The following is a 20,432-nucleotide window of genomic DNA, read 5'->3' as shown; positions in this document are numbered from 1 at the left end:
CTGCTCCCTGGGGACAGGATGCTCATGCCTGACACTGTGACATCACAAAACAATTCTTTTATTTGGTTTTAACCTTTGACTTCTCTGCATGCTATCCTGCAGATTAAATTACTATCTTTTCTTTCTTCTTGAGGCTCTGTTCTGTTGTTTTCACACTCTCTGATACCCAGAGAGTCTGAGTAAATATTTTTTTTACTTGGTGTCCTGGTTACTGTGGCTGTTATCATTCAGATAAGACAGTCCACAAATGTGAGAAGCAATATAGCTAATTCACACTATATCAGAGTTAGTTACACAAATAAAAGGATTTTAACATTACATTATTTTTATTTGAATATTATGCTAAGGCCTAAATATAATATATATTTATTTTATTGCCATTTATATAAGCTATATGGTGCATATATAAGATGACAGATTATGCTATGGTAAAAAGCAGTTAAAAGGAATTACAAATTGTACTATATTAGAATCTTTGTGATCAGTAATAACTTGCAAAAGCCAATATATAAATGTGAAAGCCAATTCCTACATTTGTCATTTGTAACACCATCAACCACCCAAAGCAGCTCGTTCTCCCCTTGTGCTTGCTTAGGTGAGAAACGAGGCTCACTATTTAAAAATTTTATAAAAGTTTATTAAGGGATGAAAGGGACAATATCCAGCACTGGGGTACTTTGGCAATCCACCACAGGTTAGCATAAAACAATCTTCTTTTATACTTTTACATAGGTTAATGCATATTCATGAGAATTTATACATATTCAAACATTATTGTGAGTTCAGATGTTCCAGGAAGGTTGTTTTTTGTTTTTGTTTTATTGGGGTTTTTTTTTGCTTGGTTTTAACCATGACTTGTCTGCATGCCATCTTGTATATATTCAATATATTGAATAAATATATAGATCAATATGTTTTATTTCTTCCTGTGATTTTATCCTGTTGTTTTTACCCTCCCTGATAATGAAGAGTTAACACTTTTTCTCTCAGTGCTCTGGTTTTTGTTACTGCTGTCATTCAGATAGTTCACAAATGTGAGAAACAACATAATTATTTTATACCATCCTCTGAGGTAGTTACCCAAATAAAAGCATTTTAATGTTACATAGTTTCTATTTTAATAGTATGCTAAGGCCCAAGCTAGAATATATTTATCACATTACTATTTATATATAGTATGTATATATATATACATACACATGTAGTATTTATATATATATATATGTGGAGCACACAAAAGTTGGTAGATTATACTGTATCAAAAAGCAGTTAAAAGGGATCACAGACTGTATTATATCCAAATTGTTAGGCTTAATACTAACAGCTTGTAAAATCTAATACATAAATGAGAAAGCCAATGTTTATATTGTCATATATAACACCTAGCAGCTGGGGGAGAGACATCTGGAGGAGCTCTCCTGAGCTCCTGTCTCTGCTGTCTCCGGCAAGATTTAGAAAAACAGGAGTCATTCTCAGCCCAGAGCACAAGCAAGAAAAAACCAAATAATCCATCTTTTCAGGCACCTTTGTGCATTATTTGTGCATTATCACTGCCAAGTTCCCTGCATTTGTGCTTCCTTGCACAGACTTCCCAACATGTGGGAGATGTCCTGGCTTCGTACAGGATGAAAAACCTCCCTGGGAGTGTGTGACTGTCTCATTTATGAACTGAGAATTTGTAAAGATCAAGAAGGAAAAACATCTGCTCTTCCTTGCAGACAGAAATGTCACAAGTTCAGACCTAAGGGTATGACAGTTTGTTTTGCTCTTAAGGTGTTTATTTGTTTGGGTTTGAAAAAAAAAAGATATTCTTGAAATGAAGCCCTTTTTTCACGTGAAGCATGGAAACAATCTCCAAAGGAATTAAGAGAAAATTACTGCCTGAAGAGAAAATTACTGCTGACACTGGGAATGCATCTTCATTTGTATCAAAATTATGTTAATAGGGTTCAGTCCTACCCTTCAACTGATTTTATCCAGCTACTGAATTGTGTTCCTTGGAGGATTTGGCAGAAATTAGTTGGAGTTAGGATTGCAGTACAAGGGACAGGACTTTTGTGTTTGGACTTGGTTGTTTAGTAATTTTTATTGATAGTATAGTGAGTGTTTTAGCACTTTTCGCTAACAAGCTAAAAGTGAGAAAATGTTGGTGGATCTAGCTAGTCACAAGGTTTTTTAAAGCTTAATTATCTAATTAAAAAACTAACATTTATACTATCTATGCTTTTGACTCAATGACTAAATACTTGTGATTCACAGTGTAGTACTTTTTAACTAAAAATTACTACTTAAAACTAGGAAGGAGCAAGAAGGAGGAAGAGGCAATGCCCAAGAACTTTTATCTCATCCTATACCTATTACTATATTTTAAAACTCCAAATTCCAAACCTTTCTCCATGTGAAATTGCACACTTTTATTTAAATTACACACCAGTGATTTTAACTCCATCACTCATATTTGGAAGCTTTCTCCAAGGCCTCAAGTCCAAAGCAGTGTTCTCCTGGGGGTCAGTGTCAGAAAGCACAGGAAGTTCAAAACTCCCAGGCTTCTGGGTTCCAGCAAAGGGGGATCATCTCTTTTTTTTGGGGGGGGGGAGGTTTTACAGCAACCTGGGCTTGCCTTTTGCACGCCCTTCCCATGGTGCAGGCACCAGTTGTGGAGTTCATTTCAGCAGGGAGCTGGGAGTACGGAGACAAGGCAATTCCCCAAGCTGGTTGAGACTCAGGCAGAAGAAAAATTAAGATTTCAGTCAGCTTTGCAGCCATAGTGAGGTTTTCTTCCCAGCCCAGAAACTGGTGAGCTGGCATTACCAGTTGGGATCTGTTGCATTTGTTTAATTCTCAACCTCCTTCAGAAACCCTTCCCATCAATGTCCCCAGGCAAAAGAACTGAACTGAAAATTCTTCCCTGCTTCTTTTGGTTAAGCAAGATGTCATTTGTGGGCTCACAGCTCGTGTGGGACAGGTTGCTGACAGACCTCAGCTGCCCACACAGCACCTGGCAGGATGATCCCATGTGCTGCAGTGAGGTGCTCCTCTGCTGAGGTGAGCAGGCAGGGAAGGAGGGGCATTTTTATGTTTGCAGGAATTCTGACCTCAGGGCATCCCAGGAAATTGCTGCCAGAAAGGTCTTGTGATGTGTTTTGGTATAGGATAAATTTGGGAGGAAATTTTTGAATGGTGTTTAAACCATTAAAAAAAAACAACCCCCCCCCAGTTTAAAAAGCTTTTTTGTTTCAGATAGCTAAAAAAATTAACTAAAAAGAAAAAATTCTCTCCTGGTCCTTACTGCAAACAACACAATCTGTACAAAAAATGTAAAAAAACAGGTTTCTAATAACAAACTTTATACTTCTTTTTTCTTTTTTTATTCCCGAAACTAATCTTAAAATTGCAAAACTTAATATTCTAACACTAACGAAATAAACACTTAAAAATACAAGTATTGTGAAGTTACCCCAAGGGCTGTGACATTCCCTCTCACTCCTGCTCTGAAGCCATCCCTCGGGAGCTCCCACCTCTGCAGGTTTTGTTTACCAAGACTCAGATGTTTCCTCCACTCATCCGAGCTCCCACCACCACCTGCCAGCCCATCAAGAGATATCCAGACCTCAGAAATACAGGGATATCCCAGGCATCTTTTTCTCCCCAAGACTGCCCAAGACATTGGCATGTGTTGTAGTTAGAACTTTCTCTGTTGGGCCTGGACAGAGGCAGCTGATTTTCCCATCCTGACAAAACTCAGTGCCTGCTCTCAGCAACGATGGGTTCTTCTCACCCTGCTCAAGTCCTGTGGCAATGTGCATGGAGAGGGGAAATAGCCTAAAACCTTCATCTCCCAGGGAAACTTGAAAAGTCAGGCAAAGACTGAATTCTGCCAGTGGTGCTTTGCACGGGGAAAAAAATCCCGTGTGCAAGACGAGCATCGTTCAGCTTTGGGTAAGACTTGCACCCACAGTGAGACCTCTCCCACTGCTGCATCAACCCTCCTGCTGACCTTGTGTGGCCGTGCAAAGGGATGGGACAGGGAGAACGGGACCCCAACTCCAGTTGCAAGGCTGTAATGTGTGGCACATCCTTGGTGGACTCTGCTTTAGGCTCTGTTTTGGATAAGCAAGGAAACCAGGTCCAGGAACAGAGAGCAGAGCTCCAGTCCTGACCTGTCCCCTCTCATAGCCCCTGCTCTGGGGCCACGGGGGCTGCAGGCAGTGTGTGTGTGTGTGTGTGTGTGTGTGTGTGTGTGTGTGTGTGTTTGGAGTCGTGGCTGTGCTGGCTGCTCTCTCAGCTCTGTGGTTGATGGGGACCTGCCCCAGCCCCTGTCTGATGCTGCCTTCTGCCCCTTGCCTTTTTGTGTCACCTCCTGCTGCGTTCACTCCGCGGCTGTGACCGCAACCAAAACCCTCCGTCCATCCTCTGAGCTGTGCCAGAGTGATTCCTGCAACCCCCCAATGGCCAGGCTGGTGTTTTGAGCTGTGAAAATTCCAAACACAGCATTCCAAATTGTGAGCCTGAGGTTCCTTTTCCCACCACATTGCTGAACTCACATCTTGCTCTTTGCTGAAGTTGGTCTCACAGCAGCTGTGAGGGTATACCTGGCACCTGTGTGCAAGGGTGTGCAAGAACAGGCTCAGAAAGAGCTAAACTGAGCTGTGCAATCCTCAGATATTTGTGGCACGATATCCGTAACCACAGTCCCCGCTCAATCTGTCTGAATTTGTTGTTGCAGTCTCCTGGGTTTGGGGAAAGTGCAAGTGTACAAGTGTTGCAAGAATGAGACCAAATGTAGTTTCATTAAAAGTATTTTAACATACTCATGCTTTCGATGATCATGGTCAGGAGGACAAGGAGAAAAACAAAGTTTCAGACCTCGAGGTCTGACTCACTGTAGTCAGTTTGGGACAGAAGACGCTAGACAGGACAAAGATAAAAAACAAATTGCTCTCAAACAATTTGCCACAGTGACCAGATAGTGCTGGTGTAGATAAAGCCACTCTGTTCAGACCTATGCTCCAGAATTACAAGGCCAGAAAATGTTTTCCTGGGGGTGAGGCTATAGTACAGCCTTAGGCACCACAAAAAGTGAGACATCTGATAGGCATCACCACCGAACAAAACGCCTTAAATAATGTGGTTTTTATTAATTAATGTGCTTACATTTTTTGTTATTGAGGGAACTGTGTTTTCCCCTTATGACTATGTCCTCTGACTAAACTAGCTTGTTTTTCAGTCACAACAATTCTTACTAAAACAACGAGACTTTAGATGAATTTGGTAAGATGTGTTGTACCACACTGAAGCTGCGTGATTTAGCACTTTGCCCTGGGGTGCTGAAGACACTGCCCCAACCTTCCCTGTCCTTCCCAGAAACTTTCCAGGGTGCCTTGCAGTGCTCACTGCTCTTCATGGATATGGTGTGTGAGTGAGGTGATCCCAGGATCCCAAGGTCACTGTCCTGGGGAGTTTGAGTGCAGGAGCTGCTCCCAGCCACAGCAGCTGCAGGGTGAGAGCTTGACCCAACACACACAGAGGAGCCACTTGTCTCTCAGCAAAGCCATCTTCACAATCTGCTTGGAAACCTCACCCAAGAGCTTTCCCTGCTCTACACCCTTTGGTGATTTTGTGTCTCTCTGCTTTTTTTGATCAGCTGTATTTACAATGTGAAGCATGGCAGGTGTCAATCATGCAGCACCAGTTGTTTCAACTAAGTTTAGGTTTTGATCACCCATTCAGCCTTTTCTCTGGTCTAACCCAGCTTTCTTTACTCAGCATTGTTAGGCTGACCTCAAATTTTGGGGTGTTAATGGTGTGGAGTGACTGGTGTTCAGCTCAGAGCAACACCAGACAACAGCCAGAGCTTCTCTGGTCCAAACTCTGTGTAAATCCCTGTGGAAGGCTGCAGGGTCAGCAGAGGGTTTTGTCTCTCCATCTGTTTCCTTGCAGGTATTTTTTGCAAACCCAGGGACAGAGGGGTGTGTGTGACTGTACCCACAGCAGCAAGGAGGAATCCTGGCTTTTTCTGGAATGGGGCAGCTGAGGTTTCTGGCTGCCTCTGCGACAGCACAGCCAGTGCAAACATCAGGATTTGGCACATGGGCTTGGGAAGGCAGCACCTAGCCCTGCTTCTAGAAAAGACATTTTTGGGAAAAGGATCAAGCACAACACAAGGAGATGAGTTATTGAGGCTAACTGGGAAGGCAGTGGGATTTCTCTCCTGCAAGCTGGAGCAAGCCTTCTCTTGTGAAGTGTGGATGCTGCTGGGGACAGTGGATAATCTGAGTCTTTTCAGAGTGGGTGAACAGCTACCAGAGCTAGTTCTTCACATTCTCAAGGGTGGAACACATGGAACCATGGAATTGCTTCAGCTGGAAAAGACTTTCAGACTATCAAGTCCAGCTGTTATCTTTACATATGGGAGACATTAAAGAAGTTTCTCGGTGACAGATGTGTCAGTGTCTTCAGGTGCTATGGGAAGTGACAAAGGGAGAAGCAGATCAACCAGTGATTCAAAATGCTTCACATAACCCCTAAAGTATCTGAAACCAAGTCTCATCTGTTTGTCCCCATCAGATGTATGAATTCTGCTCACTATTTGTGCTGGTGACTGTAAGCCAAATAAGCAGACATTGGCAGTAATAGAAACTTTGTTAAATCAACAAGATGAAGGAAAGTGAATCCTTTGAACTCCATGAGATAACACCAGTGATGTCTCCTCTCAAGCATGTACTTGTTGACAAAATGACGGGGCTGCTGATTCCTTTATGAATCAGATCCTATGCTGGGTTAAATGTTTGTCTTTGCAGTGTGATCAGTACCACCTTTTCCGCATAAAGAAATGAAACAGGTCTCTGGATTGCCAGTAAATAGGTGAATTTTTCCTTAAAGCAAACAAGGAAGGAAATTATTAGGAAAGCACATCTGTGCCCACATCAAGTTTTGTCTTGCCCAAAACTTTGCCCTTTGCCTTGGCTGGCCACCAAAGAACAGCATGGACTGCCAGCCCCTGGGAAATGCAGAGGCAGGAGAAAGTGCAGGCTCAGAAATGGACATGCTCTTGATGCCTTCAGTTTCAGCTTTCAGATTTCCCAGATTCTGCACTGCATTAGTGTGTGACTCTGAACTTCATATCAAGTGTCAGCAAGTTCTCCTCACAGCTCAGTCACACAAAACAATCCTTTTCCAGCCCCACAACCAAGGACAGCGCTGCAGCTTCAGCCCCAAAAAGTGCAACCAGCAGGGAATTGAGGAGAGCAATTTGGGAGGATGGGAGTGCAGAACCTGGAGCTGGAATTGGACAATTAAACCCAATATGGAAATGGACCAAAACTTACAAAAGTGGGAAAACTCGTGACCAGGATCCATCTTGGTCATGTTTTGTTTTGCTCTTAAGGCTTTTATTCGTTTGGGTTTGAAAAAAAACACTGATATTTTTGAAATGAAGCCCTTTTTTCACATGAAGCATGGAAACAATCTCCAAAGGAATTAAGAGAAAATTACTGCCTGAAGAGAAGATTACTGCTGACACTGGGAATGCATCTTCATTTGTATCAAAATTATGTTAATAGGGTTCAGTCCTACCCTTCAACTGATTTTATCCAACCACTGAATTGTGTTCCTTGAAAGATTTGGCAGAAATTAGTTGGAGTTAGGATTGCAGTACAAGGGACAGGACTTTTGTGTTTGGACTTGGTTGTTTATTAATTTTTATTGATAGTATAGTGAGTTACACCATATCTTGGGTGGAGCCACAGCCGGGCTCTTGCACTGCCCAAGGTGAATCCTTTGAAGGCTTTTAATAAATCTCTCCTTTATTCCTTTAACACTGTCTAACCTCTGTTCCAGGGAGCCTCTTTAGGCATCACTCCTGTGCTTGTGGGAGGCTGGGGCTTGTAACCCCCTTGGGACAAAAGGTGAGCAGGAGTATGGAGCTGTCACACTGAAAATGTGATTGTGCACGAGGAGGAAGTGGGTGTTTGAGGGGACAGTGGCTGTGTTTAGATGTTTGCAGAGGTTTGGTTCACTGAGAACAAGCTCACAGGAGAAACACTGCTTTAGTCCTGCCTTCTGACTGTCCTACATTCCTAAAGTCCTGAGGACAGGCTGTCCACAGAACCCCTACCTGCTCCACATCTCTCCTGAGCTCTCCTTCCCTGTGCTTTCCTGGGCTCTGTGCTGTGTCCTTGCTCCTCTGGGACAGCTCAGCCATCCCCAGTGTCCTCTCCTGCCCTGGCCTGTGAGTTTTGTAGTCCTCAGGCTTCTCCTTGCTGGTGCAGTGAGCAGAGAACCTCTCCCAGCACAGCGTGGTGTGTGCTCTGCTCCGGGATGCTGAACAGCTGCCAGAAAGTTGTTTCACTGCTCAGCATCTCCATGGGGAGATGTGTCCCCAGTCTCCACTCTGCTTGCTCAGCCTGCTAGCCCTTAACAGCTTTACTCATCTGCTTGGAGAACTGAGCCTTTAGCAGCCTCCTTCTCCACTTGGAGAATGGAGTCCTTAACTGTCTTCCCCTCCACTTGGAAAATGAGCAATAACCTTCCTGATCCTCCCTGGCCTTGGGGTATATAAGGCTGCAGATGATAAATCCTCATGCTACTCTCTGACCACTGTCCTTTTCTGTCCTGGTAACATCTCTCCCAGTCCTCAGTGAGTGTTGCTCAATATGTTTGTTTTGATGGATTACCCCATAGCTGGAAGCAAGCACCTCTGGAGCTGGTTTGGATCCCTTGGAATACGGGAACCAAGCAACTTCCAGCTCAGAGAACAGCTCTGAAGTTGGAGATGCTGCTGAGAAAATCTGACAAGTCAAACCTTCCCAGCTAGTTACTGTAGGAGGCTGCTTGATTCCAAGTCATACTTCCCCATTTTGATTGTTGAATAAGGAAACTAAGTTCCTGTGCTTTCTGCTGCCTGAGCTGCACCGTGCTGGCTCTCAGCAGCAGCAGCAGCAGCCAGCTGCGCTTTGCCAAGCACGCTTCAGCTCTCTGGTTCTCTCTCACTGGTGAGGTTGACAGGCAATTGCTGTGACTCATGCTGGCTGATGAAATAGAAGTGGTGTCTGAAAAACCACAGGCTCACTATCCATTATTACTGAGAACCATATGTGGTAGGAAACGGGGTGATTTTCGGGTGTGAATGGACTTCAAGTGTTTCCAATCATTTCTTGTGTAAGGAGAAGTGGCCTCCTTGGCATTTCCCACTCTACTCTGCCTCATGTTCCATAGCTCCTTCTCAGCTGAGGCCAGCTCCTTCCCCAGGGGTGGCCACCAGCTTTGTCACCCTTAATGTGAGCAAGGAGAGATGGGAAAGAAGAGAGAGGAGGGAGGGAGTGCATAGTGGTCCCCTCTGTGGCTTGTGCAACAACCTGTGTTGGACAAAAACCAGAGCAGTGGGACAGGCTGCCTCGACACCAAGGGTCAGTAATGACCCAGCTGATAGCTGTGTGCTGTGAAATGGCCTCATGGAAAGGAAGGACAGACCACAAGGTCCCCTTTCAGTGGCTGTAAACACAAGAAAAGGAATGTGCTGCCCCTCTGCAGTCAGGGATTGTCTCCAGAATCTGCCTGGTCCGGCCTTGCACTTCCACACCCCTGCACCTGGACCCTGGGTGCATGACCTGGGTGAACAGAACTGTAAGATGGGACTCCACCACCATCTGTGAGCTCCTGCAAAGCCTTAACAGCCCCAGCAACAAAGATCAATATTTCTCATATCACAGAGACTTTTAACCTTGTGGAAGAAAGAAGGGGGTCTGGATAACAAACAAAAGCTTATGGTATGGTGACTTACTGCTGAGGACAGTCAGTCCATCAAGGAATCAGTGTCAGGAGTTGAATGGTTTCAACCTTCATTTCAAGACAAGTGTGTGTATATGTATAGATGTACAGGCACAGTTCAGCCTGGAAGTGCAGTGGGATCAGTGTGTGAAATGCCCTCTCCTGCTCTAAACAAGAAGAAAGGCTCTCAAAGAGCAAATCCATTTGTGCTCCTTAGGCTTCACCTTCCTTGCTGTCCTGTGCACATGTTGGGAAGCACAAGGGTACCCCGATGGAGTGCTGAAAAAAAAGCTGAACTGTAGGGGGAAAAAAAAAAAAGAAAAAAAAAAAGAAGTATGTGGAAAATATCACATAGTTTTCATAGCACTGGAAATGCCTGTTCAAACATTGAATGTCTGATTCTCCTGTCACTTCCAACCTCCTCCTCTCCCAGGCCCCACCTCCAAGGCACACCACAAGCCCAAATGTTGCAAAGGAAAAATTTATTATTTTTTTAGGAAGAGAAACACATTCTCACTTCTGCTGGGTGTGTGACAATCCCCAGCCTCGGGGCAGGGTGCAGCTACCTTAGTTCCCGTGGTGGTGAGCGTGGCCAGAGTTAAAAGCCCAAAATATTCCTTAATGATGAGCATCCTGTGGGTGCAAGTCAGCCACAGCTTCTCAGCTGAGAGGAGAAAAGCTGCTCCTTGGCACTACGTGAGTGAACTGCTTCAGCCATTTCCTCTGAGGCTCTGCCCTGGCCCAGCTAGGGAAGTTCATTATCCTAAAGCCCAGGAAAGCTCTCCAAAGCCTGGAGGATGTCCTTAGTTTCCTGTAGCACCTGAATGGGTCAGTCCAGGTGTGGGTGCCTGCAAAGCAGGAGAAGTGCAGAGCATTTGGAGCATTTTCAAAGAGGAGTTCAGTGCTGACAACCTGGTCTGAACCCTTCCCAGTGTTTCTGAGAAATCTGATGTAACATTCCTAGGCCTATAATTTAAATACATCAATTCTTTGAACAAAAGACTTTGGAGTGTACACGCTGAAATGTGGATGGAGCTCACTGGGAGACATGTAGCCAAGTCAATTTGCCCTTAAAACCTGCCTCACTTCAACCAAAAAATCCCACAGCTGCTGGCTGTGCTGAGGGCAGGGCAGGGCTTGTCTCCAGCAGCCCTAAGCTGCAAGGAGAACAGGGATGGGCAGCCAGGGTCACTAAGAGCACTGTGAGTTCAGCAGGAGCCAGGGAGGTGTGCACAGGTACCTCAGGAGGTTGTGCCTGTGCATCTCTGGGTTGTAGGACAAAGCCAAGAGCTGCCACGGGAAACACTTGAATCCTCCCTGAGGAAAGGATGCTCAGACCAGCAGCTTCCACTTGGTCTGTTAGAAAGAACTCACCAAATCTAGAGGTCTTCATGTCTGCCCTACTTTTATGTGGCTGGGTCACTTTTGGGTCAAGCCAGTGTGTGTGTGTGTGTGTGTGTGTACTTGAAGGAGATTTTCCTCTGACACCTTACATCTCAAGATGTAAATGTCCCAGCAGTGTGCAGGCAGCTGGAACAGCCAGTGGGGCTCTGCTCTCACAGGCTGCTCCCCAAAACTCCACAGCCAGTGCAGGGCTTGTGCTCCTGCTTGTCTAGTGCAGTCCTGTCAGCTCAAATGCCACCTTCTCTCACAGTCTTTATCTGGCTCACTCCAAAGGCATTCCCTTGCTGCCTCTTCCCTGCTTTCCAGGCAGATTCATGCTCCTCTTGCTCCAAGTGCCTTCAAGACACTTGAGGTATCTTCCTGGCTCACCAGACTTTTATTTGAAAAAATACACAACATATTTCTACTATGTACAGGTACTGTCAAGTAAACTGAGAAACCTGAGGTTTCTCTGAGTAGGAGCTAAGCTTGGGTGACTTTCTTTGGCTTTCATTTCTGTTCTTCCCAGGAGCTCCACACATCCCTTTCCCCAGTGCTGGAAAGATCCATCCTGGGTAGCAAATCAGCTGCACAGAGCTCCAAAGAGGCATGCACTATGTCTGCACTGTGGTTTATCTGCATTCCACAGCCCCAGGGAGGGATTCTCCTTGTACAAGAACAAACCCTACAGGTGGCTGGGTAAGGCTGTACTTTCCACGCTGCTTTTCATACATTTCAGTGCCAGCTCCTCCAGCTAGCAGTCGTTGTCAGTGATTAACACCAGGCTGAAGGACAGATCCGAGATGTTGGCATTGGAGTTGGTCCACAGAGTGATGCTGTCCTGCCTGAACAGGTAGAGCACCGTGGTGAGGTTCACTGTGCTGTCACTGCTCTGGACAATCTGCTCCCACAGGGTGCTGCTGCTCGTCTTGTGTGTCCCCTGCAGGGTCAGCTTCAGCCAGTCCTCCTCTTCCAAGTAGATGAAGCTTTTCAGGGACACGAGGTAGAGGCCATCACAGGGGATCACGATGGAGCCATTCCTGATCTGCATGGGCCCCAACTCAGCAGTGAGATTCATGGCTACTCCTCTGGTGCTTCTGCCTGGAATGGAAGGAAGCAAAGGTGATCAAATATCTTCTAGGAAATGGATTATTTTGCACCATCTGTGTGCAGGGAAGATTGAAAAATGTAAAAAAGTGAGAAATTGCACTGGAAATTAGAGAACAGGGCAGACCAGAGCCAGACATCATCTACCATACAAATTTACAGGTTCCCACTAAGCCATGCCTTTTGGCACATGGTTTCTGTGGATTGCTCCTTCGCATTTTTATTTATGAGCTATTTACTTACTCTGTGTCTTACAATACAGAAAAATACAGCAAGTAAAGCATCACTGTGAGTTTAGAAAGCACAGGTTCATAAAAAGAACAGGAAAATAAGGATGGTAAATAAGATGAGAAAAGAGCATCCAGAGCTGGAAAACAAAAAAGTACTTTCTGTGGAGATGCTGGTAACATAAGCCTTGTCTTGGGGTTTGGTTGTGGGGGATTTTTTTCCAGTAGAAAAGATGAAAGAGTAGCAAAGAGACAGAAGTAGAAGGAACTAATTAATACAGAGCACAATAAGGAGAAATTAAACTGGAACTTGGCATGGAAGGTTTTCACGTAGACTGAACAGTAACAGTTCCCAGGGCTATGCTGCTCGTGTTTCCCTGCTGAAACCTCTGGGTTTTCAGCACACCAGCTGAAACAAACCCCTGGGACCAGGGCACCCAGACAATCTCCAGGCAGGCAGCAGAGCTCCTCTGGGCTGGGGACAAATTTCTCAAGCTTTTCCTCTAAAGGACATGAGTTTCTATCAGGTTGGACTCCCTGCTGCCACACGCTTCTCACTGAAAATAAAACTGTCAATAGTGCTCTCAGTATGATTTTTAAAATTTTAGTAATTGGTTTCATCTTTGAGGTGCGGTACAAACATCCAGTGTAGCTGACACGCAGAGCAGCACATCTGGTATGGTGTGTGCTCTCACCCACTCCTCCCGAGGAAGTAATTTACATTTTCCATAAATCAGGAGACCATTGAATTGTTTCAGAAAAACTCATTTAGTAAATTCTCAAAAAATGCCTTTCTTGTTCACTCATAGAGTGAAAGATTGTTTTAGGAGATAGATGAGGGCTGCAGAAACCCACCCAGATTTTCAGGCTTTTTGTTCTGCTCTGGGAAAATACAACTGTTTCATTTTGACCCCTTGCAGTGCTGGGTCAGGCTTGACCCCCCTCCCTTCTCCTGGCACCTGTCCTTCATCAGAAGAAATAGCCATCACTGTGGCACCAAGCACATAGTAGCCACTTGGATATTTTAGGGGCCACAGGATGCCACAGAGGTCCCTCCATCCCCTCCATCCATCCCAGCATGCCAGGGGGATGTTGCACAGCTGTGGGGGATCACCAAGGGGCCAGGGTCCCCCCACCCCAACACCCACCTGTGTATCGGATGTGGGTCCACAACACTTTGTCACTCTGGGTCTGGAAAAGAAAGCAATAATAAATAAATAAAAAATAAAAATCCTCATTAAGGCTGGCACCAGGCTGGCATCTCACTGCTGCTGATGCTGCTGCCACTTTCATTTCCCAGCCAGAATCCTTCATTCTCTGCAGGAGCAGAGCAGCTCTCTCCAAAAACACCTCAGGGAGCCTTGGGGTCAGCTGGTGACAGCCAGCTCTGACCTGGACTGGATTTTTTATCATTATTAGAAAATTCCATTTCAGTGTGGCTCCCATCCAGTGCTGAGCCCTCCAGAGCACCCAGGGTAGTGTTGGTTCTGTTTAGAAAACCATGCTGGTGTGTGCAATCGAGTCAGAGCAAACAGCAAGGAAGGATTTTGGGGAGCAGAGGCTTTTCTGCATGAGTTTCTGGAGCTTTGCAAACAGGTACCATGGGCAGAGCAGGGACCCAGGTTTGCTGTCCCCCCTCCTGCAGGACACCAAGGGCTGGAGCTGGCTTTATGGCTCCTTGCACTCAGGCTCTTACTGCATGAGTGTGTCTCTCAGAGGCTCCTAGTGCACTGAGATGGGTTTAAAGCCCTCCCAGAGCACCTCTCCCATGAAGGCAGACTGAGAGAGTTGGGGTTGTTCAGTCTGGAGAAGAGAAAGCTTTAGAGATAACTTAAAGCACCTTCAAGTACCAAATTTTCCTAATTTTGGTGGTGAGGCGCTGTCACAGGTGCCCAGAGAAGCTGTGGAAGCTTCCACATCCCTGGAAGTGTTCAAGGACAGGTTGGAAGGGGCTTGGAGCAACCCGGGACAGTGGAAGGTGTCCCTCTCTGATTATGGAAGAGGGGTTGGAAAGAGATTCTCTTCAAGGTCCCTTCCAGCTTCAATCATTCTGTGATTCTGTGATATGTGTTTTATGAATGTGACAGAGAAAGTGAAATAGTGCAAATATAGAAGTGTGTATTCTACTGGTCAGATATGCAAAACACCAAGCTGCTGCACTGGATTTTTAAATCTGAACTTGGCATCTCAAGCTTGTCTCTCATCATAACCACGGGAGACCCAAATCTGCAGTCTCTACATAACCACAAATTCTGATTAAAGAGTGAAAGCTTGGGCTCTGTGCCCTGCGTTCTTCTCTTTACTTGTGCCAAAGGATTCCTAAGGGAGGAGGTATGCCTGAGGGTGAGATGGGGATTGGGCTGATTCCATGGATTCGGGTGTCTCAGGAGCACAGGGGATGTGCAGGGTGTGAGCACAGACTTGTCTGCAGGCTGGGGGCAAAGGCTGCAGGAGCTGGGGATGCTCTGAGCCAGAGCTGGGGATGCTCTGAGCTGGGGATGCTCTGTGCCAGAGCTGGGGATGCTCTGAGCTGGGGATGCTCTGAGCTGGGGATGCTCTGAGCCAGAGCTGGGGATGCTCTGAGCTGGAGATGCTCTGAGCCAGAGCTGGGGATGCTCTGAGCTAGAGCTGGGGATGCTCTGAGCTGGGGATGCTCTGTGCCAGAGCTGGGGATGCTCTGAGCTGGGGATGCTCTGTGCCAGAGCTGGGGATGCTCTGAGCCAGAGCTGGGGATGCTCTGAGCTGGGGATGCTCTGTGCCAGAGCTGGGGATGCTCTGAGCTGGGGATGCTCTGTGTCAGAGTTGGGGATGCTCTGTGCCGGAGCTGAGGATGCTCTGAGCCGGAGCTGGGGATGCTCTGTGCCGGAGCTGAGGTGGGCGCTGCTGCTGGAAAAGATCTGCTCTGGCACCCTCTAGTGCTGCCACGGCTCCTGCGAGGCTGGGACCTGCAAACACAAGCTTTAATCGCCACCGAGTCTGGTGGATCGATCTCCCTTGGCATCACCGACCCTACCCATGAATCTCATGCTGGATCTCCTTCCTGAGTGCACAAGTTTCTCTCCTGGCTCACACAGCCAGGCATTTCCAAGTCGTTTTTCAACAGGACAGGAGCAAAGCACTGATTGTCTGAGGTCAAACAACAGCTACCACAACCTGGCCACTGATGGGCAGGGTGTAGTCAATACAGACAAGCTTGTTGCACTTACAAGAATATCAACCCCCTTGTCACTAATGCAAAATCTTTGTTTTACGTATCCCTTGCAGCCATTGTGTGATCTCAAAGCTCTTTGCAAGCACCTACTGGTGAATCCTGCTGAGGAGACAATGTGTTGGTGGCACTGGAAGGACTCTGGGAGCCCATAGCAAAATCAGTGACCTTTCTCTGTTCTGCCTTTTCCCTTGCGTGTGGGAAAGTGTGCCAGGAGGGCTGAGGATACAGAGGTGCTTCTTGCTGACAACACCAGATTTCCCCATGCCATTTACGCACAAAAACTTCCTTCCTGCCTGGTCTGGATCCCCAAACAGGGGACTCCCTCCTAGCTGGGACTGTGTGTCCAGGGCTGTGCCACCTGGCATAAGTTTCAGGAACAAGTTTGGACCACACAAAGTGCCAACCTCACAGGTGGAGGTGTCCCCCAGGCAGGGGACTGTTCTCTGGAAGTGTGCTGTACCTTCTCCCTCACCAGGATCATGTTTTTTTACCTCCCAGGCAAGAGGAAAGGCATGGCAAGAGAAAGTAATTACAGCAGAGGTGGGAATTGCAGATGCAAAAGCAGACTATCACTGAACTCTTTCTTAACTTCCTCATTTGGGAATCTGAGGTTTGTTCTCCAAGTGGTATCATGACAGAGATCATATCACTTTTTGTTAAGCACAATCTAGTACAGATTGTGACTTTACAGATAACTAGAGATTGTGACTTTACTGAGTATGTACCATGATATTATTTATGCTCTGTTCTCATAGAACAGTCCAGGACGGTTTTTTTTCTAAATGCCATGTTTCCATGAGGACAATGGAAAGGAGTCAAATATGGTCTCTCTGTGGAAAAACACAGTTACTCCCTTGCAAATAAAGCCAGCATGGAATTCTGCACCTTGGAGAACAGGAGACTCTTCCCAAGGACGGGGAGAGCCACTCATCCATTCCCGTGGACCAGCACTCTCATGCTGCTGTGCCCCTACTTCCACAAAGTACCCATAAACTGCCCCAAAAGTTAAGTCAGATTTGTACTGCTGTCCCTCCAGGGGGTATTTATGTGGTCAGTTCATGATTATCCAGCTGAGCCCTGTGATTGCTCTGCAATGAAATCTCCCCTTGTCCCACTCCTGCACAGAGCAGTGCACTCCCAACAGGACACAAGGGTTACCTGTTAAAATAATGGAAACAATAGTCCTAACCCTGCAGTTAGCAAGTGTTAAAACCTGAAAAGGTTCTTTGGTGATTCTCAGGACCTGGATTTCTCATCTGTTGCCATTGCTGCTCCTCGAGCACCCTGTTTCTATTGAGGAAGGGAAACTCCAGGCATGTGTTCCCCTCTTGGGTTTGTAAGGCTCACAGGCAGCAGTGACAGCCCTTGCTATATTCCTGTGGCAGAGGAACATTTTTTTCCAGAAGAGCCGGGTGCTGAGAGATGAGGCTTCCTAGGCAGAGTGTGAGCTGGGAGAGGTTTCTGCACCTTGAGCACTGTGACTGCTTACAGTGCAACTTCTCTCTCCCAAACCAGCAGAAGGAGAAGAGGACTGACCTGAATGACAAGTGTTATCTCTCAGTGTTATCAGGATCATTGCTCTGCAGTTTAATAGCCACTGTGAGTCTCATGCCAGTGAAAGCTGTGCAGAGCACAAGGGTTTTCATTAAACAGCCAGGACCTGGAACATGAGCCATGGATACATGCCTGGCTTGCTTCTGTGCCAAGCCTGGGTGGGAGGAAAGAATGAACTTGGGTAAGAGGAAGCGCAACAAGTTTAAAGTGGTGCAAAGCTCCTGGAGAAGGAGTGGGAGGAGAAATTGCTGCTGCACCAGCAGCGCTGAAGTGGCAGTGGAAGGTTGTTGACAATCCAGCAGCCTGCAAGCCTGTGAGAGAGTCAGACTTGTGTTTGCTGCAGCTTGTGCTGGAACATCATGAGCTCCTGCATTTCTTGTTTTTACCCTGCTTGCTCTGGTGTTATGGGCACACAAAACTCTCTCTGGACACAGTCAGGAGGAGATGACTGCTCCTAACCCTGCTTTATGGGCAGGCTGAGAACACCCAGAAGTGTCAGGGGGTCCTGCTAGAGCTGTCACAAGGGTAACTTGCTTCCTCACACATCTGCTTGCCATTCAAAAGTTCAGGAGGTGTCTATGAGCAAATCAGGTTGTCATTCACACACAGGATCTTATTCAATTAAATGGGAATGCACACAACCCACCGAAGGCAGAGGGAAGAGTGGGAGGGAGTCATACTTCCCTTCCCCAAGGGTCAGTGAAAAGAGCATTCTTGGAACAGTCACTCTGCAGGAAACTTGGACCCAAACCCTCTACTGGGCAATACTAAATATTATTTTGAGGACAGGAAATTAAATTAAAAAAAAAAAGTAAAATATACTATCATACAGAAGATATTAAAAACTCGAATAGGGATAGGGATCACACTTCAAAGCTTTTTTCTTTTCTTAAAAAGCCAAAGAAAAGAAAGCCCATACAAAGCTTTAGAGGCCAGCAGACAAAGGGTTGAACATGAGCTCTTACCGTTGAGGGCTGCAGAAAATCTATGCCCAGGTAAATCAGGCAGGCAAGCAGTAAAATCCACTGAGCCACAGCAGACACGAGGTGCAGCGTGTTCCTAACCTGTCCTCCCTGCCAGAGCATCCATCCATCCTCCACAGCTTCCCTTTGGTTGTGCATCTGCTCTGCAGCTCCTGGCTCTGCATCTGGCTGTCCTTCCATCCCAGCAGCTGCTGGGGAAGGGGCAGGACCACTGCAGGAGCCCAGAGGGAGCAGGGGCTGGTGAGCTCCTGTCCCAGGAGCAGAGATAAAGTGAAGGCAGTGCCTTCAGGAGATTGCTTTATGCACAGAGAAGCAGGCGGGGGAACTTCTTTGTGACTAATCTAAATTTCCCCTTCCTTCCTTCCTTTCTTTCTTTCTTTCTTTTCTTTCTTTTTTTTTTTTTTTTCTAATTTTTTTTGGTTGGTTTTCTGTGTGAATGTGGGGGCTGATTTATTGCATCCCAGTTCAGTTTTGAGTAAGGGCCTTTCAAAGGAGATGTGTTTATGTCTTTCATAGCTTCAATATCATGTTCTTTCCAGCAATAGCTAAGAGCTGGGTGGACAGTGCTTGTCTTCATTCAGTCTTTTGTCAGTAAAAGCTCTCACCTCTCTGTTCAGCTTCAGGTGGGATGTTTACAGGGTTGGCTCTCTCCCTTTCTAGCATCTTGTGATGCTCCTGGAATCCCTTTTCTGTAAAGAAGCAATGAATAGGAAAGGATGCGGGACAGGTGGGCAGCATAAGGGATTGGAGAGAAAGCATGTGCTTCCCTTTTTTGCTTTTTTCTTCTGGTTTTAAAGCCATGGGATGTTGTGCAAAGAATAGGAGGGAGAAAATTGAGAACTGTTTGAGAACAACTTCCTCTTTTGCACACTTGGAAACCTGTAGTCCAGAAAATGCCTCCAGATGGGTATTTCCTGGCCATGTAGGCTTCTCTCCTGGCAGAGGGAAGCCTGTCCCTTGGGATGCCTTTGGGACTTCTGCTTGTGGTACACAGAGCTGCCAAATATCAGGTGCCAGAAGCATCTCCTGTGCTTATTTTGGGTGACAGATTTTGCATCACTCTTTGGGGACGGTCCAGCACTACTCTTCCCACTGCTCTTTTTTTTTCTGCTGTAAATCACCAAATCGTGACTGAAGTCAGGTGCTGCCTTCTCCTGGAGAGGATAAAGCCCACTGCCAGTACAATTACCTCCCTGCCTTCTAGGGATGAGCTGTCAGAGAGTTTCCCTTCCCCAAAATGTGCCCTCTTAACCTGTCATGAGGCACATGTCCTGACATGTAACCTGCATGCAGAGGAAGCAGGAGCAATGTTCTTTCCTGTGTTCTCCCGTCTAGGCAAGGATATTTCCCGTGGACATAAAGCAGATGAAGAGGGTAGTGCAGCAGCTGGATAGGATCTGCTGTGAGGGCACCCCACACTCAGTTGAGGGTGGGTTGGGTCAGGAATACACTCTGGTGTGTGCTGGAGAACACACCACAGGTCATGGAAGCTTAGTGAAGAAGGTTCAGCTTTCACATCATCCACTTTCGAGTGCGTGGAAATTCCTGTTCCTTCCCACCTCTGGTCACTCACCTGGGTGTGCTGGAGCTCCTGACTGAGCCCCAGCCTGAGGAGAGGCCCACAGAACAGCCCTCACCCTCCTTCCTCCACCACAAATACAACTGCAGCCACAGCAAGGAGGGCTGGTGCTGCCCCAGAGCAGCTCCCTCAGTGCAGAGCGTGACTTTGGTGTTTTGTGACATTTAGCAGTCCCAGAACGCTGGCTGGGATGGGACCCAGGCTTGGCCAAGCCCTGCAGAGGAATTAAGAGATGCCTTGAGGTGATGCAGAGGCTTCTGGGGCTGGAGGGATGTGAAGAGGATTGTCTGCTCCTATGGAGCTGCAATGTCATGTCTAGGTATTAGGAGGTCCCCAGGAAAGCTGCTCTGAGTGGGCCTAACCTGCTCCCTCCAGGAAAAGAAACTTGGGCTTACTGCTCACTGCTCAGTTTCTGCAAAAATGCCAGGATGCTGAGCTAAGACATCCCAAAGCCTTGGCAGCCTGTAACTCTCACATTTTACACACATACCTTCGAACCAGATGCGAGCTCTGCCCCGTCTCTGTCTCCTCTCTCCCTGGCTCTGGATCTTGTACTGGTTTTTTTCTAAACCTCTAAGAAAAACCTGTGGTTGAAGGTTGTGCTTACGAATTTCTGGAAT

General features: G+C 46.6%; 1 protein-coding gene across 1 annotated transcript; it reads right to left on the bottom strand.

Annotated features, from left to right (window-relative positions):
• Positions 1 to 7,632: 7,632 nt before the first annotated feature.
• On the bottom strand, positions 7,633 to 18,945 carry TNFSF4 (TNF superfamily member 4). The gene is made up of 4 exons (XM_062497709.1): positions 18,216 to 18,945; positions 13,634 to 13,676; positions 11,923 to 12,252; positions 7,633 to 7,664 (listed from the first exon to the last, which is right to left on the bottom strand). Exons 1-4 carry the CDS (start codon positions 18,411 to 18,413, stop codon positions 7,633 to 7,635), a joined length of 603 nt encoding a protein of 200 aa, XP_062353693.1. The 5' UTR covers positions 18,414 to 18,945.
• Between the last annotated feature and the right edge of the window lie 1,487 nt (positions 18,946 to 20,432).

The sequence above is a fragment of the Cinclus cinclus genome, chromosome 8 (assembly GCF_963662255.1).
Source record: "Cinclus cinclus chromosome 8, bCinCin1.1, whole genome shotgun sequence".
Taxonomy (NCBI): domain Eukaryota; kingdom Metazoa; phylum Chordata; class Aves; order Passeriformes; family Cinclidae; genus Cinclus; species Cinclus cinclus.
The sequence above is the reverse complement of the archived record's forward strand: the minus strand, read 5'-3'. Positions and strand labels throughout refer to the sequence as shown.